This window comes from Netta rufina (genome assembly GCF_964035555.1).
Source record: "Netta rufina genome assembly, chromosome: 10".
Classification (NCBI taxonomy): Eukaryota; Metazoa; Chordata; class Aves; order Anseriformes; family Anatidae; genus Netta; species Netta rufina.
This window is the reverse complement of record NC_140133.1, coordinates 5,462,984-5,483,759: the sequence shown is the minus strand read 5'-3', so window position 1 is coordinate 5,483,759 and position 20,776 is coordinate 5,462,984. Positions and strand designations below refer to the sequence as shown.

At 37.5% G+C, this 20,776-nt stretch overlaps 1 protein-coding gene across 7 annotated transcripts in view; it reads right to left on the bottom strand.

Annotated features, from left to right (window-relative positions):
• The window catches only part of RAF1 (Raf-1 proto-oncogene, serine/threonine kinase), a 77,694-nt gene that overhangs the window by 10,190 nt on the left and 46,728 nt on the right, over positions 1 to 20,776 (bottom strand). For 4 of the 7 annotated variants that reach the window (XM_084292569.1, XM_084292568.1, XM_084292570.1 and 1 more), the window contains 12 exons: positions 16,204 to 16,419; positions 15,209 to 15,321; positions 14,037 to 14,139; positions 12,898 to 13,055; positions 11,821 to 11,919; positions 10,228 to 10,381; positions 8,645 to 8,704; positions 6,790 to 6,817; positions 6,569 to 6,696; positions 5,890 to 6,007; positions 1,365 to 1,449; positions 138 to 314 (listed from right to left, as the gene is read on the bottom strand). In XM_084292569.1, the coding sequence (XP_084148695.1) occupies positions 138 to 314; positions 1,365 to 1,449; positions 5,890 to 6,007; positions 6,569 to 6,696; positions 6,790 to 6,817; positions 8,645 to 8,704; positions 10,228 to 10,381; positions 11,821 to 11,919; positions 12,898 to 13,055; positions 14,037 to 14,139; positions 15,209 to 15,321; positions 16,204 to 16,410 (1,430 nt within the window). In that variant the 5' untranslated portion in view covers positions 16,411 to 16,419. The remainder of the gene's footprint in view (positions 1 to 137; positions 315 to 1,364; positions 1,450 to 5,889; positions 6,008 to 6,568; positions 6,697 to 6,789; positions 6,818 to 8,644; positions 8,705 to 10,227; positions 10,382 to 11,820; positions 11,920 to 12,897; positions 13,056 to 14,036; positions 14,140 to 15,208; positions 15,322 to 16,203; positions 16,420 to 20,776) is intronic. The other 3 variants (XM_084292572.1, XM_084292573.1, XM_084292574.1) reach the window with 3 other exon arrangements.

Sequence of the window (20,776 nt, the reverse complement as noted above, 5' to 3'; positions counted from 1 at the left end):
CTCCTGACTCAGTATACCAGCTGGACAGATTAAAGTCTCAGAGCAATAGCTCTAAGGTTGCATATTAAGGTTTGGGGAAGGAAAAGGAAAGGTAATTCCAAGAGATGAGAACAGACACCATTATTGATCCTACTCACTCCATTCCCTGTGCTGTCTGCCGAGCAATATCAATGAGCTGGAACATTTGGAACTTGGTCTCTTGAACATGCAGGTGTTTATACAGACTGCTTCCTTCACACCACTGGGTAACAATGGCCAGGTTATCTTTAGTCATGTAGCCCATAAAGAGCAAAATATTAACATGCCGAGTCTTCCTAATAGAAAGGAGCAGAAAAAGAAATTAGTATCTTTACAAAAAGTATTTTCAAGTTCTTTTGAAAATGTATTCCCATCTGAAGGAACGTATATTTCAGCTTTCAAGTCCAAAAACAAACAGTTTAAGTAGAGACGTGTAAAGTTTGTTTTTAAAAATAATAAAAATATGCCACAGTCACTAATTTGTTTGCTTTCTTTTTTATTAGCTTATTTTCTTTTTAGATAAAATACTTCCCTTTAATTCCAAGGAAGTTATTTAAGAACAACGTTTAAGAGAAAGAAGTCAAGAAAACTCAGGGTTTTTGAAATTAGTAACCAACAGTTACACTTGCAAGTGGTATTAGAATAAATGACTGAAATAATAAAAATCTCCCTGAAAGCTATGAAAAAGTGACAACTTAAAATATAAGACTGAATCCCAATAGGAAACTAAAGGGTTATTATAACCTGTAAAGGAGTTAACAGATGAAAAATACAGTTCCTATATGTTCTAACAGGTTCAGTTGCAGGATTCAGTTTTAAAATTAGTTACTTCATTTCAGTATTAAAATTAGTTACTTTAATTTTAACTAGACATTACAATACCAGTATTTGAAAGCAGAATACATGGAAAGTTACATGGATCAGGGGAATTATTCCCATGGATACAAGGGAATTATGCTGCAATTTAAAAAAGGTACAGATTGAATATTCTATCTGGTGATGAGCATTATGGCAGAATTTGTTAATCTTCACCTGCTATTACATGCCAAATGTGACCTGAAGGACTATGGTTGTTAGTATTAATTATCTGAAAAAAACAAATTTCAGATTTCAAATTTTCAAACAAATTTCAGTGAAGAACCACTGAGTTACTGCTGGTGTCTCACAGCTCTACAAGAGTATTCAGGGGTTTCGCCATATGCTCTCTTTTCTGTTGTTTTTCTCTGGAGATCTGCTTTTTCTACCTATCAAACATAGAATATTGGGTAAGATGGCTTAAAGGAGAGGTAGTAGGTAAATACAGCACCATCACATAACAAAACGTAGCAAAGAAACTGCGAACTCACCTTAATACAGCCACTTCGTTTCTGAAAGCCTGGAACTGTTCTGGGGTTGGATCTACAACCTTTAGTATCTTCACGGCTACATCCCCTGAAAACACATTTACAGTAAAAATTATTTAAAATGCCTTTGTTTTCCAAAAATAATAAATAATGGTACTTTACGGTATATGCAAAATCCCTAGGTTGCACACAGCACACCTCTAGTAATCTGTACATAGGTCAGGATTTTCCTGCAGGCACTTGAACTTCTGTAGTACCACACAACTCATTTACCTGAATTTGAGAGCAATGAAAGCCATTAATTGTTCAACATGCTTCCCTTCTATTTTTTAACAGATATAGTTGGCTAGAACTAAATGTATGCTTTTTTTGCAGGATTTGAAGCTATTAAAATCTCAAATGGGTGCAGTCACAGCTGTTTCATAAGATGATCTTTTAGTGTAGCTGCATTCTCAGCATATTACTTCAAGCATAGTCACAACAGAGCCTCTTGGCTTCCAAACAGTACGCAAAGTCTCATCACTATCCTTTTTATATCCAGCCTTACCATATACGTGTGTGTGTATAAACTTTTATTTTTTTTAAATACATACGAACTCTGTTTATCCTAAAGCTGGATATTTATTTTTACTTATAAACATCTCAAGTCCCTGAATCTCAGGGTAGGGCCTGGGGGAACAAAGTCGCTCCCATCGTAAAAAAAGGTCAGGTTCAGGGCTATCTGAGACACCTGAACACACGTGTCCATGGGACCTGACAAGATGCATCCCAGGGTCCTCTGCTCTGCCAAGGCCCCACCTGGAGCACTGCATCCAGCTCTGGGCTCCCCGGTACGAGACATTGGTGAACCTGTGAGAGCACATCCAGAGGAGGAGCATAAAAATGATCCGAGGGCTGGAACACCTCCCTGTGAAGAAAAGCTGAAAGAGCTGGGGGCGTTTAGCCTAGGAAAGGCTTTAGGGAGACCTTACTGCAGCCCTTCAACAGGAAGATAGAGGAAGACTTTTTTTTTTTTATTATTATTTTTTGTTACCACATTGTGTAGTAACAGGAAAAGGGATGGCAGTTTTAAACTGCAAGAAGGTTCATTTACAATGAAAAAAAATCTTCTAGAATTATATTGAGGGTGCTGAGACACTGAAACAGGTTGCCCAGATTTCTTGTGGTTGCCCCATCACTGGGAACATTCCAAGTCTGGCTGGACAAGGCTTTCAGCAACCCCATCTAGTGACACGTGTCCCTTCCCAGGGACTAGGTGGCTTTGAAAGGTCCCTTCCAACCCAAACCGTTCCCTGATTTGTACATAAATTTCCCAACTGCTAAGGTTCAGGAACGGGAGGAATAAATATTCTGTTCAGGAATAGCAGAAAAATTATGAACAATATAACTGATTTTAAGATTTCAGTAACAACTTGGGGTCTAAGTAAAGTATCTTACTGTTCTTTAAGCTGATATATTTTTTTTCCTAAAAGATTCATTTGAATTGATGTCAGTGCACATGCTTGGTTTAAATTTCAGTGTCTGTTGAAGGGTAATCCAGAAAGGAATGCATACATGACGTCTCAGTCCTATCTGTTTAAGGACTATTTCCGCAGAATAAAGTTGTAAAAAGCTTTACAGTGTACATGTAGAAAACAGTAAAACTGAATTGATCAAAAAGGTACAACAGTAGAATGAAGCTGACTGTTCTAACACAAGTAAAGCCACCAACAGCAAGACCCACCGATTCCTCAGTGAAATATGTAAACACCAAAATCGTATTAACTATGGATGGACAGAACATTTTATAATTCAAGAGGGGGTAAACTTGCCTTGACACCGTCCCAAGAAGGTAAAAGGGGCTCAGGAAAACTGAAACTTACTCTTAGTGCACATACAAGCAGAGAAATTTGAGAGCAGCTCTCTTCTCAGATAGGCTTATTGCACCGTTTGGGGGCTGCTGCCACTTCGCATTGCAGCACCACCACCTACACTACAGAAAAAATCCCTAGAACGACAGATTTCTCTGCTACCACAATCAACTCATTCTTAATATGGTCTCTCTTCCAAGATACACATGGAACACAGAATATTTTAGAGAATTTTATATTCTCTAGAACATAATGATCAGCTGAAGACATTAGGAATACTAACAGCTCAATTAAAAAAGATGCAAAATACAAAAAGCATATGCAGACTGGTACTTGAAAGTTTCAGAGAAAGTACCCTGATGGAAACTGCAGTACCTTCCACTGTAGTTACTGTATAATTTCAATTTACAGAAAAGAAGTGCAAGTATTGAACACATTGCTGTACATTTATATCTTCTTCCTTTAACTTCCATAAACGCAATGTACTTCATATTCCATCCTTCAGCATCTTCCTAAAAGGAATCATCTCACATTTTCAGTATGAATTTTTTTTTCTATAGTTTAAGAGACCTCTCTGTTTACACACCAGAACGGTAAAAAATTAATTGGTAGAAAGACAACCAGTCTCACATGACTACCAAAACCAGCCCGTGAAGTACCTGGTACATACTGCAACTACCGTTCATATACAATGCAAGACCAACAGATGTCTCTCAGTACGTGAAGTATATTGCTAGGATATGCCAAGACAAGGATGCAGCATCCACTGATTATAAACCAAGTATTTTCATATTATTTTTCAACATATTCTCCATTATGATCCTTGCTCGACTAATTAAGTGATGTTTTTAGTTTCACACTATTTATCGAATCAGGTGCCACACTTTTTTAGGCTGCATGGTATTCCCCAAGCAGTTTCCTCTACAGAAAGAAATACACAATAGCACTTGTTTGTTTAGCAGCAATCTGAAGACAATTAGCTTCCACCACCCCCCAACCACCAAAAACCTAGAACTGATTACCAGGGTCAAAGGGGAAATGAGTGTTTATGAAAGGTAGTCTTCCAACCCATTTAAACTGCCTTGGTTCTCTTTCCTCCTTTTAAATTTAGAAGCATGCTACAGGACACTACAGGATCCAAATGAGGTCTGTAACAGAAGCGGTGCAAATATTAAAATTAGTACTTAACCATCAGAACAATCTGGAAAAGTATGGAAGTGCAAGATACCTGTTCAACTAGAGATGCACTCCTCATAGCAAGACTGCCCTTGACACTATCATATCAATGAAATTGATAAATTTAATTCTTATTTTGGAAGACTAAGTCAGGGAATCTTAGTGGAAACCTAATACAGTTTACACACAGTTGTACACATTCTCTTAACAGCTCTTAGGTGCTCTCCAAACATACAGTGCAAACAGACCTTCGTGGCTGAGCATGTTAGGAAAGCTGACATCTCTACCTGAACCCAGAATTTCTGTTTAAGTTTGCAGCAATCTGCAATACTTGATTTCCTTTAGCTTCACCAAGACAGTTTTATTGCTGCATTTGTACTATTAGAATAGGTTACTAAAAAAATCTGCACTTCATTAAATTGTGCACTGTGAACTCCCCATTTCTACAATTCTAAATGGAAAAGACTTGCAAGAAATACACTTTTAAATCTTTCGAGACAACACTGCAACTGACGGTTACAAAAACAACTAACAAAAACAAAAAGAAAAAAAAAAAGCTGTCCTAGAATTTCACTTTAACAGGAAGTCAGCAACATTAAAAAAAAAAAAAAAAAAAGGAAAGAATGATTTCAGTTACTTTGCTTTGCTGACATTAATTCATAAAATCAAACTGTTGTCTTTTGGTAATTTAACATCATCTTTTCCCCGAAAACAGGAGAACTATATCCAGTTACTCAAACAAGACACTGAATCTTACTTATATAGAATTAGGTGATAGTTATACAGCTATTTTGTGCACACAACTGAAGGTCATTTGTAAATTGCAGCTCCACACAGCTCCCGTTTAACGCATGAAGTTCTTGATACACCAAAAATAGTTGCAAATGTTTTGGTAAAAAAAGTATTCACAAGAAATTCACATTTATAACCTTGTTTAGTGACATCTTACTTTTTTTCCCCCCTCTTGATTTCTGTGTTTCAAGGGCTTTGTGTTGTGTTTCTTTTTATATCAGATGCTCTGAATTTGGAATCTAGTTCTGTAGTTCTGCAGTGTGCTTCTTTTTGAAGTATTCCAGCAACCTTTTATTATGAACTCTCACATTAACCATGTTTTTCCCTTAGAAATAATCCACAGTGAAAGCAACTTATAGTTATTTCCTTCCCCTGCCACCTTGAATATAATTAAGCAAATTAAACCACAGAGGTATTAAAATGAAAAAAGGTAAATTTAATTCAACATCCTGCTGTGAAATTTCAGAACATGGTATTAAATAAAATAATGCTGGATCCAATATAACAGACATGGATATAGCAGTTGGTAGATTCAGATTTTGATGTCTGATATGTGTCTTAGTTTTTCCAATGTTAAAATTAGGAAATTAGTATTTCTCACCTAGGACCTTTGGTGGTAGATATGCACACAGCACCATTAAAACAGTTTTACTGTTTTCTAGATTACTGTCCTTCTACAGTATCAACATTTTGAGAAGACAAGAACTTACCATGCCATTTGCCTTTGTAAACAGTTCCAAAAGAACCTGACCCTATTCTTGTAGAAAGCATGACTTCACTTGCTTCTATTTCCCAGTAATAACTGGAATCTCTTTGTCCACGAGGCCTCTGGAACAAAAATAGGCATAGCTTCAGTTAATTATTTAATCAAGTAGATTATATACATTAATATATGCACCAAGATTAAATAATTTCATTCACACAAAATTAGGATGCACTAAAGCCTTGAGGATTTTGTTCTGTAGCTTGCATTTCTGTTTTTCTCAGTTTTGATAGGCAAAAGGGGTACCTAACAACACTAAATGAAATAAAAATTTAAATAGATAACCAAAGAAAATATTAATACACGTTCTTTATTTATTCATTTAATTATTTTCCAGAATACCATTTAATTATTTCCCAAACTATTTTTTTTCATAGAAGAAATACAAAATGTATTCTTCCTGGAAGACTTTAACTGCTTAGGAAACTATCTTTAATTTCCACACTAAGAACTTAAACCCTGATCTATGACCTCAAGAAAAACAAATAATTGTGGGTTCAAATAATCAAGTTTTTGAAGACATCTGAAATATTTAAGAAACTTACTTCAAAAAAAAAAATCACAACCCTCAAACTGAAGAACTCTTTTACATATTTAAAATGTTAAAAATAGTAAAAATTACTTACAATTTTGTTTTTTTCTTGTGTATTAGATCCAGGGGCTCTCTCTCTTTGGGCTGGGACTGGGGTTTTGGGCTGAGACCAGCCAGTTGGGCTCATATTGTTAGGACTTCCAGACAGAGCAGAGGGTGAAGCTTAAATATAAAAATAGAATAAAATAGTTATGAACCATAAAACACACACAAAATAACACTACACTTTTATTATTATTATTATTGAAACCATACCTGATTCACTATGGCTTCGAATTGCATCCTGAAACAGAGAAGATAGATCAAGAGTTAGTAAGTACATAGCAGCATACAAAGAAACAAGCACAAGTAGTTGTGTTGAAATACTTCTTGATAGTTTTGATCAAGTATCATACGATATTAACCAAGACCCTTTAAAAGATAACAGCTTAGTTATTTTCTAGTTATAAGAACCCTATTTGCTATGAAGCATGCACTTTTTCAATTTTTACAACATATTAAAAATATTCACAGCATATTAAAAGGTATTACTATCAAAAAAAGGGGGGAGTGGAAGACATCGAACAAGAATAAACACCAGAAATACTTTCTGCATTCCCAGCACTCTGTTGCTGTACATGCTTGCATTTCAGATCTGAACATAGCTCATGTCATGGTCCTGTATCTCCAGGGGACAATTTTTCAAAAAGGTTTTGGATTATAAATAGGAAACTTCAAAGAGCCTCGAAAGCATTCCAGGTCAACATACATCTTGAAATAGTACGGTAGAGATATTTCAACACATAATAAGCTACATCTTGTGCTCTAATACAAAAAACAGCTCCTTTTCAAAACATTTTTTTCACAGATTAAAGTTTGATGATATTTGAAAAGCATGTTCTTACACAGCTCACTAGTTGGTACAGTATGACAGCTCTCACCTCATGCCACAGGCACTTTACAACACAACTCTACAGCCATGCACAAGATAAACTAAGCTCTGACAAACATGACTTCACAACTTTTCTCACCTGCTATGTATTATCCCAAAGAACATACAGGAAAGGTAAAATATCCAGGTACTGTATAAGTACAAAGCAAGAACATGCACTACAGAAATGTTAAACACTGTAAAAGTTAATAGAAGTCAATTCAAACTTTCTAACTAATTAGTAGAATAACAAATGTAAGACTTCACAGGAGGACAGAACAAGCTGATATTGCACCACAGAGTTTTCAAATTAGCCCAAATTATCCTTAGTAAAGATTCATTCACGAAATGCATCATTCTAGCTAGTTAGCTGTATTCTCCCAGGCTTGAGTTCTAAACAGTGTATTCTTGCAGAACTCCTCTACTCTATGCCTGAGTGAATTAAAATCTATATAAACTAACAGAGAAGAATTTTTGCGAACTATTACCTTTGTCCATTTTGAGGACCATGAAGTTATTTTCAGGAACCTGCATTAATTACAAGGGGCGTTTTTCTACATCAGCCTGAGAACATAACTTCTTTCAAGCTGGCAAAGAATCACTAAATAATTTTCAATTGCTCTCGTAGTCACATATAAGTAGCTCTTATCCAAGAAGAAAGGTATTTTTGTTGAACTTCAGTCCTGATTTGAATAATATGGTTTTTGTTTATGAATTCTACAGCAAACGAACCAAAAGTGTTCTCCAGAGTTTTTCTTACAGCACAAAAAACACCATGCACCAGTGCTGCAGCCTGTCACCTTTGCTTTGATGTGAAGTACATCATGTTCCTAATCTAGGCTTTTGTACAGCTAAGTTCAACAAAATAGTTTCCAGAGAAAAACAGCCACACAACAGATGTATTTGAGAAGGTTTTAGACTTAAAAATCTGCATGACCTAATGCATCTCTAATCCAAGCCTGTTCAAGTTTATAATAAGTATCACAGTAGTATGGCTTCACCCGCCTAACTAAAAATGAAGCTCCTCTATCAATTTGCCTTTTTCAATTGTTGTCCTCTGTATTTAAGTATGAACATGCTACAAAGACTTTCATTAAATCAACTCCAAATTAAACACTTCATGTGGACACTGCCATGGCTTACAAGTTATAGCAATCCTGTTAATCACAAGAAAACAAAAGGCACCAAGGAAATACCTACTCTTCCCCTCAAACAAAATCGTCTGCACCAGGAACTGGGAGAAGCATTCAGGCTGTTATTCTAGGCCAACACAGTAAGAGATAAAAGAACAGAACAGAGGAAGTATAAAAAAATATAATGAAATGTTAGGATAAACGAAAGAAAATGTAACCTAAGTTGTTTGATATATGATAATTAAGTGCAATGAAACATTTAAGTAATTATTCCTCTTCAAGCCGAAAAATATATTATTCAACCTCTCGTAAAATCCTTCAGTAGGGTGGCCTTTCCCATAGCATATCTAAAGGTATTTACTATCTTTTTTTCCTTTCTTTTTTTATTCAATCCTCTACACTATTAAGAAGAGGCAGAATAGAAATCATTTCCTTCTTTACTGCTATGCATAAAGGACAAAAAAAGCAATGTCTCCTCAAAGGCTCGTTACACTACCATGTTTAATAATTTATATTCTCTTTCTGGACTGCTTCGTTTTTTGTGTGCCGTAGAAGACAGTAGGTCTGGCTTCTGAAGCAGTTAAAAAAAAATAAAAATAGAGCAAGCTGCAAGCCTATAGGGAATGATATCTTCCCCATGAAACCCTGCTGCCACAAAGCTTCTCACCAGAAAATCTTCATGGGGCTGCAGTGCACTTTGCTTCACTTCCACCAAAGATCCAGAGGACTTCTCTGGAGCATTGAAGAAAGCCTTCATATTTCAAAGAAGCCTACAAGCTAACAGCTGAAGAAACATGCAAGTAAACTCAGCAAAGGATTTGGTTTGGCCTAAGGAGTTTTTAAACTACTCCAGAGGGAAAAAAAAAACCAGCATGTTTTCTGTAGTTCTGCAATTCATCACTTTCTTTCTGCAAGCCTTTCCTGCAAACCACTCCCTTACACAAACAAATAATACTTAAAAATAATAATAATAATAATAAAAAAAAAAAAAAGAACTCTTTAGGCCTCACTTCAAAGAATTCTCTCTCAGTGCTGCCAGTCTAAGGCTCTAAGGTAGGAGAAGGAAAAAAAAAAAAAAAAAAAAAAAGTATTCTTGTAATCAAGTAACAGCAGAAGGATTCTCAAGATACAGGTGGTTTTAACACATGAGCCCGGAATCCCCATCAGTTACACATTGGTGTAACACACAACCTACTGTCAGTAAGCTTTGACTAGAGGATTCAAACTCTGAGAAGTATAATATCTAGACTTACACCTCCAGCCTGACTTAAAAACAAACATTAGCCCCCCAGATAATCCAGATTTATAAGTCCCTAAGAACATTTTAAAATATGCCCATTAATGCATACTTTTTCAGAAAAACAGAGCTTGTTTTCTTTTCAGATATGTGAAACTTGATTGTTAAGCTCCCCCATGTCTTTACAGACACCAAAATCTACCTAGAATTTTAGTAGACTGCAAATGAGCTATCAACTTTCTAGGCAATTATCACCTATATTCTTCATCACAGCCTACAAGGGAAACTGTACACAAATGACAGAAGCAAAGAAAAAAGTGTTTTTGGACTGGACAGGACATCCTGGACTATCAGATAGTCACAATTTACAGTTGTAGTTTAACTGTGTGATATTCCATCCCTCTCAGCATTACCTCAATTATCCGGCTGTCTACAGGCATTGTAGTGCTAACCATATGGACATTTGGGGTGGATGTAGATCGCTGTCTTTGGGAGAGGGAGCCCTCGTTGGAAGGATTTGATGGGTTGAATGTAAAGGCATGAGGTGTAGAATACCTGTGCTGGGAACTGGGAAGAAAAGAGAGAAAGTGGTTATGGTTATTTTTCGCCCCGTCTAGCAGTTGAAAAATACTGTTCAGCATAGCCTGTCCCAAAGCAACAACGTACACAGGATTTCAAACACAGGAAAAGCTGGGACTAACGTGCTAACTAAAGCATTTGGTGAGCTGAATTATTTTCACTTCAGCTTAGAAACACACCACTGATCTGGTGTGTACCTCCAAGTGTACATCTGCCATTATAAAATTTGCCATGGTTCACCTCAATCCCCATCAAATCTCATTTAAAATACTGATAAATTACATAAATTACTAACTCTGTTGGATTCATTCAGACCTGTTAAATTTAAACAAACCACTCGTTTCAAGCTTATTAAATGAACAGCTTAAAAGGTACTTTTTACTGCTAAGCCCTACGTTTTTAAGTTTGCAAGACTGTTCAACTGTTCACACAGAACAGCCAGCAAGGAAGTCATGAAACCCAATACTGGTTAAAAAGAGGCCAACAGTAAAATCCAGTTCAACGAAGAGTTGTAAATCACAACTAATGTCAATCAAGCCCTATTTATTACAAATCACACAGGTAGCTTAACCAAAACCAACCTTCACCAAAAAAAAGTATAGTTAAGAAGTCATTGTTCAGTAACACTGGAAATAGAGTAAGACAGCAAAGAGAACAAAATCAATTACTGATGTAGTTCCAGCTAAAGGAAATAAATAAACAAACAGAACCATTTGCAAGTCAGCTACGTGCTCTGTGTCTCATTCCTGAATAGGTCAAGATTTTTTCAAAGGGATGTAGAAAAAACAAAAGATGGCCTGCCTTCTTCAGGCTCTAGAATTTAGAGGAAAAAAATACAGGCACAAATTAGGATCAGAAGACAGGCCCCTTTGGAAGAAAATAAGATTTATTCCAGCATTTAGAACTACAGGAACATTCTTGCTAGGTCTCAGAACTTTCTTCAAAAGAACAATATTTTCTGCTTCCACTGTTCTCTCTTTAATCCCTTATTAATGGTCATAACGTCAGGACTTTATTTTATTTTACACATTCGAGTCACGTATAATAAGTGAGTTAACCCTTACGTGTATACTACCTGATCAGATGAAATAGATTTGATTCACACAAAACCAAAGGGATCCTCAAATTTTCTTAGTCAAAAACACAAATGTCTCCACAAGCCTTTTAATATCCTCACTTAAAACCTAAGGACTAAAAATTAAAAATATAGATTCCCAATCAATGCTTTGCTTGAATCTAAGAGCAAGGAAGGACATTATGTATCATCTATGACGAAGTGGTGTTGCCTTGCACATTTATCCCAACCTTCTATGTGACTGTTCTATTTTCAAGTAGTTGGGGGTGTTTCTTTTTTGTTGTTGTTGTTGTATTTTGTTTTTAAACAACTGTATTTCCCAAAACAGAAATGACAGGAAATACTAGCTTACCTAACAGGTATCCGGGAGACAGACTCCCGCATCCGTCTCATTGTCAAGGGAGGTAGTGCAGGGACACCACTGTCATTGATATTTGAATTTGGGAACAATCTGAAATATCAACAAAAACAATTACAAATTCAACTGCTACACTACCTCCTGTACAATGCTCTTTAAAACTGAGAATTTAAAGGGCTGTTTCTTTTCGGCATAATTAACTTCATGAACATGTCCCTGTCTTTACATCAAGTTTTCCTTCTGTATGATATGACTAAAAACTATGTCATCGGACTCCCATCAGACTTTCATGTGTTCTTACTAAACTTCAGATACAAATCTGCAAGACTTCAGACTTTCCTGACAGAGTACTTGAAGCCAAATTTTTTATTAAACCCAGGCAGTCACAATCATCCTAAATTCCAATTACTAATCAGCAGAAGCAAATGCATACCTGTTTGACCAGTTGTTTTAAAAAAATGCAATCACTAATCAAGACATAAAGCCATTTATAGATTTTAACACTTTTGGATACAAGAACTTTTAACATAATGATCTTCATTTTTTTCTAACTGGTATTATGAAAGTATTATCCTTCATCACTTTTCTCACTGTTCCATTCATTTTCAATAGGGTGTGGAAGGCACTGGCAGTCCTGAAACACTCACATTTCCAACAGCTAAAAACCAGCTGAACCACGATTTCTCTTCTTCTAACGCAAGTATTACGCAAGAGGAATTAGGATGCCTTCCCATGCTGAATCAAAAGGGCACTATAGTACCTGCCTGTTCATTCAGGAACTTTGTTTGCTTGTCCCAGAATATCTAAATTTACAGCAATAACAAAATGCATATAAATGGCCTTCTTCACCTGGGAACAGACAGTCATTGCTGGCTGTTTTATGAAGTCAATACACACGGTCTGGAACTCGATGAAAGTGATTACACTTCCCCAAGATCCAAATTCACCTCTATAATAAAAGATTAATAAAAAAAAAAAAAGATCCAAATTCACCTCTATTATAAAAGATTAAAGAAAAAGCGCTTGTCTGTCACAGAGTTACTGTTGCTATTAAAAAGAAACAGTCCTTACAAGAGTTGCCTGATATTGCTCCAGTCCACACACATGGTTGGAACTTTAGTGCTGCAGTGCTCATGGAATTTATAACCGCATGTCTGACATCGAAACCCATTTAAGAGGAACTTCTGGCAGATGTCACAGAAAGCAAGCTTTAGAAATGTCTTCCGAGCCTAGAAAACACAATGAACGATTAATGCAAGATACTAGCTTCTCTTAGTCAATTGAGATGAACATCTTTCGAGCTTGACATAAATAAAAGCAAGGATAAAACGTTATCAGTGCCCCCAAAATGTTACTGAACTTTGAATCACACTCAAGCACTTTTGCATGTATTTCCAGTTTGGTTGGACACCTGGAAAGTTTACAAACATTTATGGCATTATTTAATCAATAATTTAAAAAAAAAAAAAGAAGAAGAAGGACAAAATGTTCAAACATTCAAAATCACCATTTTGTACTTCGTAAGTACAAAAGAGTTGGATGGGGTGGGAATTGTTTTTTGTTGATGTTTTTGTTGTTTTGTCTACAAAGTATCATGAAAACTGAAAGAGGAGATCATTCATTAGCTCTATTCATTTGTTCTCCATTGAACAAATCTTACCTCTCCCAAAAGAGAGGCTGTCAAATTACTAGGCAGCATTAGCTCACAGAGTAACTCCATGACCTTGCAGAATTAACAGCACCCCTGTAAATTCAGTGCAATTGCCAACAGATCCATAAGGCTGCTGAGCCTTTTTTTTTTTTAAAAACAGATTAGACAGAAGAGACTGAAAATTCAAGTCAGTTCCCAATTCAGGGCTCTAAAGACATGATATTTTAATGCAACAGTTACAGAAACTTTTTTATATAAGCCCAAGTAATAAAAACAGCAATCATCTGACCACTGATGAATGTGTAACACAAGCTTTTAAAGTCTCCGATACCTATGAACCACTAAACGTAAGTAAGATTCTGACACTCCATCATCAATTGATATTTCATATTTAGCAAATTCAGTTCATGGGGAGTGGGGGAAGGATTCAAATCATCACGTCTGAAATTTCCCCCTGCTTAGAGAACCAAAAGGCACCTAATGCCTAAAACATTCTTTGACTAAATGCGTAGTTAAACTGGTATAATTTATATCAAAATACATAAAAAGAAATACTTACAAAGTTGTGTGTAGTGAGTGGAACATGATCAAGAAAGTCCACTTGTAATTCCTCACCAATCAAGGAGGCAGCATCAGTATTCCAATCCAAACGCACTTTTTTACTGAAAGAAAAAGTGGAGAGGACAAATTTATTTAGGAGATAAGAAGTTATGTCTCATCAATGATCTATGTTTTGCAAGCTTTCTTGAATAAACTGAAAGCAAATACAAAAAAGCGCAGCTAATTTCTTATAGTAAGCTGTATTTCACTTCTTTAACATAAAAACATTAGAAGCAACTTCGAAGCCATAGCAATTCAACTCTTTTTATGTCTGTTTTTAACATGTAAGTCATTTAGATATAAAAATTATTTGAACTAAGACACCTAAAAACTATAATGGAGTCGCAGAAATACCCTTATAAACAAAACAAAAGAAATTATGAATTATGACTTAGTGACATGAAAGCTGTATTATGTGCTTCAGCACTGAAGTTACTTGTGACCTCAAAATGGACTCAGTTACATAGAGACATAAACCCACAAATGACTGCCTCATGACTGAGGCTTAGAAGAGCATTAAGCCCACGCCTTTCGAGGTGTGAAGTTAAATGTATTAACTCCATGAGATACCTTCACTCCCTCAGCTTGTAAAAGAATCATTTGGTATTTAATAGCAGCATCCCCGGTCCTACAAAAAATAAGGAATACCTGAAGTGAGATTTAAATCCAAATACTGAAAATTTGTAGAGGAATGCAGAGCCTTAAAATTGAGCACACAGAGGAGATCTTCATTTAAGTTGGCCAAGAATTTCTAGCACTGAACTTTACAAACTACAAATGCACACGAGAACTGCACCTCAGATATGAAGTCATATCACATCACTTCAACTAGAGCATGGCAAAAATCTTTATAAAAGGATACCAGCAACTTGAGTGTACCCCTCAATTTTGAACACATTTAATACTTAGCTAGAAAACAAAGTCAAACTTTTTAATACCCAGGAAGCTTAAGGTTTTGCCCTAGAGACAAAAGAGTAAGGTAAAGAAATCAACATGGAAGCGTTCACAATCAAACTGCACTTCTAAAATAAATTAGTAAAACAGGGAAATTAAGCGTTATTGCTGCTATTCCAGAAACAAGATTTTAAAATGATCTAGCTGACAGTTTCACTTGTAACATTATGGACTTACCCTTTTGGTTCAGAAACAAGCCGAAAAACTGCACAGCATTCTGGCTGCAGACCTCTTACTTTAAGTGCCTTCATAAGACAATCATGTAAGGTCATCCCATTTCGCACATTTACCTGTGACCAAAGGAAAAAGACTGTAATGAATGATGGCACAATTAGTTTAATTTTTTTTGGAAAATAAAAGTGTTTTTTTTTTTCCCCTCCTCTTCTTTTCCCTAGAAGTTTCAGTATAAAAGTAACCAGTTGCGCATTTTAAGTTAATAAATACACAAATATACTTGACTTATTTAATGACAGACTGCTGTGCCCTCCCATTTAATTCCCTGCATGTTAAGCCAACATTTGGGACTGGCATGTTTTCTGCTCCTGCATGCTTGAGCAAAGGAAGTTTTGAAGCCATTTTATAACTTTTTAATTTCTTACTAAGTTTCTGTGAAACAATTTTATACAGCACTTTTACATGTAGGTAGCCTATAAAAGCAATAGAAATGCAGACAAATGGAATTACCTTAAATATAGAAAAAGACTTAATTCAAACTTCAGGAAACTTTGCTTAAGATTGTATTTATTGCTGGTACACTCAGCTGTAGAAAATCTCATAGCAGTGTTCCCTCAAAAAGTTCTACTTCAGCTTTATCTACCATACTTCACTGTGGACATTTAAGGGAAGAAAATGGTGACAGAAATGACTACAATTTACTTCACACAGGCATAATTGTTTACATCAGCCAATTGTTTTCTTTTACTGTTAAATATTTAAGCAACATGTCTTGCTCACATACATTCAAAAAATACAGCACTGAGAAACACCGGTGCTCAAAATACAGCCATCCTGTTTTCAAAATGTGTCCTCTAGAATTAGAAAACTGATGACAATGTATTTAAACACAGAAAGACCTTTTTGTGAAGCTTGGTATTTCTACTGCCAAATACACGTCATAGTACTCGCAATGGGAACAGTACTACGTTTCTTACATAAAAGTAACACAGACTTACCACTGTGCGTTGCTTGTTGGGCAAGAAAACCCGAATGGTATTACTCGTTTTAGAAGTATCTGATATTTTGCCATCATCAGATGCTCGGCGTTGATAACCAAACTGCTGGACGATAGTCGGCGAAATACAGTTTGGGCCATCAAAGACTGAATCCTTGAGTCCAAAACCGTTACTGATAGTCTTCCAAGCTCCCTGAATGTGCTCCATTGATGCAGTCTGAAAAACAACAAAATTAGGAGAGTGAGGGAAAATTAAAATATACATCGTACAGTTCACCCACATCTGCAAAGTTAGCCCAAGTCTTGAAAGCATTTGCTTTTCTGTACATTCACAGGTCATCGGGCATATATGTGTAATTCCATTCTCACTGCATCTCTGGTGTCCAAGCAGCAGTTTACCATCATCTTAATTTAGACACTTGATGCCTGAAGGTAGTTAAATGCTAGCTGCAGGCCAAAAGAATAGTCCTGTGTGCAAGATATGGTATGCAAGCATTAGCACATTGTATATTTTAAGACAGAAAAAGAGGCCCAACAGAAATTATAATAAACATTAGGAAAAAAAAAATACATCTGTTTTTATCAGTGACTCTGGGGGGCTGGCTTGGGTCCTCCTTTCTGTTTTTGTGGTTTGTTTGTTTTGAAAAGAGTAGCAACACTCAGTGACATTTCAACATAAGCATCTCCAAGTGCAGAGACACGTACACACCCCTGCACACTGCTAAATGTGTACCCAGTACTACTTTTGCAAACTCAGGGATAATGATAAAGGTATTTTTTTTCCCAGCTCTTACAACTCCAGTACAGTTTGAACTCCAAATCATATTCCAAATGCATCTTATTCAAAACTAAGCAAAGTAAGAAACAGTTCTGAAATTTGAAATGTAATCCTTGCCAAATTGCAAAGTAGTCAGACTCATTACCAAGCTTGCAGTAATAGTAATAATAATAGCAATAATGGAATAGTGAAAATAAGCTTGGTAGCTTATTAACCACCCAAAAAATGCATCCCTTTATAAACATCTGAGAAATTGATATTCAGCACTACCCAGTGTACTTTTGCCACATTAGTAGATTAATGCCAGCTTTAGTCTTAGGCCTTGTGCACAATCACTATATTCCTGCTCACCTCTATGAAGGGGAAAGAAAGTCATATTAAAGCTGTTAAATCAAAAAACAAGTCAGCCAGGAAGTACCAAAGCAACGGTCTTCCAAACAATCTTAATTCCATCCCCTTATGGCCCAGTAAAGCCTACACTGAGAGACCTCTGCTGTTTCCTAAAGCCACCAACAACTCAGTGCAGAACACCAGGCACGCCTGTACTGAACACCTACCAGCAGTTATTCAATCTCGTTTTGTGCTTCTTTGAACCCTCCAATTCATTTCAGGCCCAGCACCCATGATAGAGACTGTGTGCTCCCCCCACCCCAAACAGACACACACGTTGCTCAGAGAAAAAAGGCTGTTTGCTACAGCTGAAGAGCTGAAGTAATGGAATTCACGGAAAACATCTCCACTGGTGTTAAGTGTCCGTTTTGGGATGTCCAGAAGTATAAACTTTTAGTTTCAGAGAGGTTCCACTCAAAGCACAGCTACAAAAAGGTTGGTAAGCACTCGACATTGCTACAGCCCTACACCCAGATGTGACCAGTACCTAGAAAGGAACCATGACCAACACCCTGCAAGAAAAGGGTCTGGTTGATGTGAAACACCTACCACTGCGTGCAGACTGCAGCAGAAGCGAGAAGGAAAAAGAATCCATTCCCTCTCTTTAGTAAACCACTACCTACCTCATTCTCTACGTATCTTTTAATTTATGTAACAAATCCACTGCATGTAATACTGCTAAAAATATTCATGGGAGGAATTATATCAGGTTTCTGTTTCAAATTTCAGTGAAACAACATCATACAGAAAGGAACGGCATAATTCCGGTGCCATTCTCTGGCCTAGAAGTAATCTTCTTTCCCAAAAGACTATGGGAAAAGATTTTCCCATAATCTCTGAAAAGCACACTTCTGTAGTGTGTTCTTACCACCTACATGTTTTTGTCACGTCCTGTTTATATTTTCTAGAAACAGTCCACAGGCACAGAACATTAGCAAGCAAGATGACTGATCTCATTAACTAGGCAACAACGATGGCTAGATGGCAAGTCTAAAAAGATGGCAATGAGAGCAAGAGCAGTACTGATCCTACAGTATTGCTACTGTAGCAGTACTGGTACTGGAACTGGTACTATTTCCTGAACTTGTACGACAAATCGAATTAATTTAAGTTTGCAAGAAACATACTCAGTGAAAAAGTTACCTGTTTTCTTCCCTATAAATCTCTCCACCAGCTCACCCATGGGGTCAGGTGAGCACTGGTTCTGCTGAAAGACTGCAGCTGAAGAGGGCCAAAACTGTACCGGAGCAAACTTCAGGCAGTCAACCCGCTCACAAACTGCACCTGAAGTTACTCATGAACCACTCTTAACCCAAAGCAGATCGCCCTGTCAGGGTCTGTGCTCAGCCTTGGTACACCAGGTCAGAAGCTTGGAGATGCGAAAGATGTCAGGCTCTAAACCATAGAGAAGTTTTTCTTGTGTGTACTTTTCAAGGAAACAGACACAGGGTGCATAAATAAAAGGTCTTTTGTGCTCCCTTTTATTTCTAAGGCAACTGGTACATTTGCTTGTCCCCTCTCCCATGAGATCTGTTGTGTACCAAAACCACCTCACCTTTCTCCATGCCCATTAAGAACCCCACACCTCCACTCTCTGTGCCACACTGTGGCCTCTTACGCTCCATGCCAGCGGGGTCTTACAGGTTAGCTGGTGAACCTTTCTTTCACTGCAGGCGTACCCAGTGGCCACAGACATGAGCACACACATCCCCCTGCCTGCCGTCGACACTCCTGCACCAGTGCCACCAGCTCTGCAGGCCCACTGCTTCAAAGGTTCATAGTGTACCTTAAAATGCCACTGATATCTAAAGCTCTATACGTAATCAAGACCTAGTAGCATTTAGATATTTTAAATTATTTCTTTTTTAAACCTATGGCACGTTAATGACAGCGGTCTTAGAGTTGGTGGGAACAAGGACTGGGAAGACAGAGGAGTTCTGAAAAAAGGAGGGAGAAGTGGAGATCAAAGTGAGCAAAACAACAGAGTTCAGCATGCAGAACCAACTACAAGTACAACAATCCAAGCATTCGTAAGTATTTTCCTATACCTAGGAAACAGAAAGGAGAAAAAATGGTACATAAAATAGCAACAACTACGTTGAGCTTACAGATAGCTACAAGAGTAATTAGACAGCAGCAAGAAAAAGAATGGGAGTAAATTGCTATATAAGAATATTAAGATGAAACCCAATTAGTCTGTTCTCTGTCCTCCTCTCCACTTACCCACACTGTGGGGAATCCTTCTTTATTGCAGATTTCTGGGTACTGCACAGGACAAACCAAGCCAAGAGCTCGGCTGGATTTCTCTGCCAGCACGCTGAGGTGCACAACAGCCGGGCAACACCAACACCTCCCTGCTGCTACTGCTCAAGTCAGCTGACAACAACGCAACATTAATTTATTTTGTCATGCTGCCAACGTTTCCTGAAGAATTCAAGTGAAAACAGGAAATGACAAAAAAAAATTCGAACTTGCATCTTGACAGAAGCCGGGTTTCACACCACAAAAAGGTCCTTCCCTACTCCAGCAGCGCCCTGCCCCAGTACCAAAGGCTGCTGAGGCCACAGAAGGGCCTACCCACAGAAGTGAATTTGGAGCCTGCTGTACACACAATTACAAAAACAAGGTCATCAACTGCTACCAGCCTGCTGCGCAATACAAATGTCAGCAGTACCTTGCATCGTGCAGTCACGTCCTTCTCTCTCCTAGGAGCTTTGCCTCGTGTAAGCGTTTTGCTCAAGGAAACGCAGTACATTCAGAGGCTCTGAACAGTCAGCACTGAGGTAGCTGCAGCTTTCATCAGCAATTCATACATATATAAGCTAGAGGAGGCAGCAGTCATGTATGTCCTTTTCTTATAACTAACACTGCAAAGTGGCAGAAAATAGGAATAAACTGCTGCAGGTCAAGGTAATGTTCATCTGCTGTAGGGAGATTTACTTGAGCAAACCCACCTGAGTCCTTGCTGACTGAGCTTACTGGGTAACTTCACATCAAACCTGGGAGGGACTCCAGGAGCTTGGGCAGCAAATAGGGAAGAAAAAAAATGGGAAACGATTGTGAAAGAACCTTACACTAACAGCATTACAAGCAAATAAAAATGGAAGACTCTATTCCTGCCTTCCTGAGCAAGCAAGCCCCTGAGGTCTGTGCCTCTGCATCTTGGTGGCAGCCTTGCGACAAAAGGCAGAGGGAAGAGCGGGGTGCCCGGCAGGGCTCAAATTGCTGCAGGAGCGCTCTCATGTTCAGCCCTAGTGTCATGTTCTTGAGAGCCTACACGGCACATGTAGATTGCTGCAGAGGACAAGCGTTGGTGTCTGAGGAGAGACAGAGAACTTGTGAACTGTGACAACTCTGTTCTCGACCTCCTTGGCTCGTTGGAGGGACTCGTCAGGCCTCCAGGAGC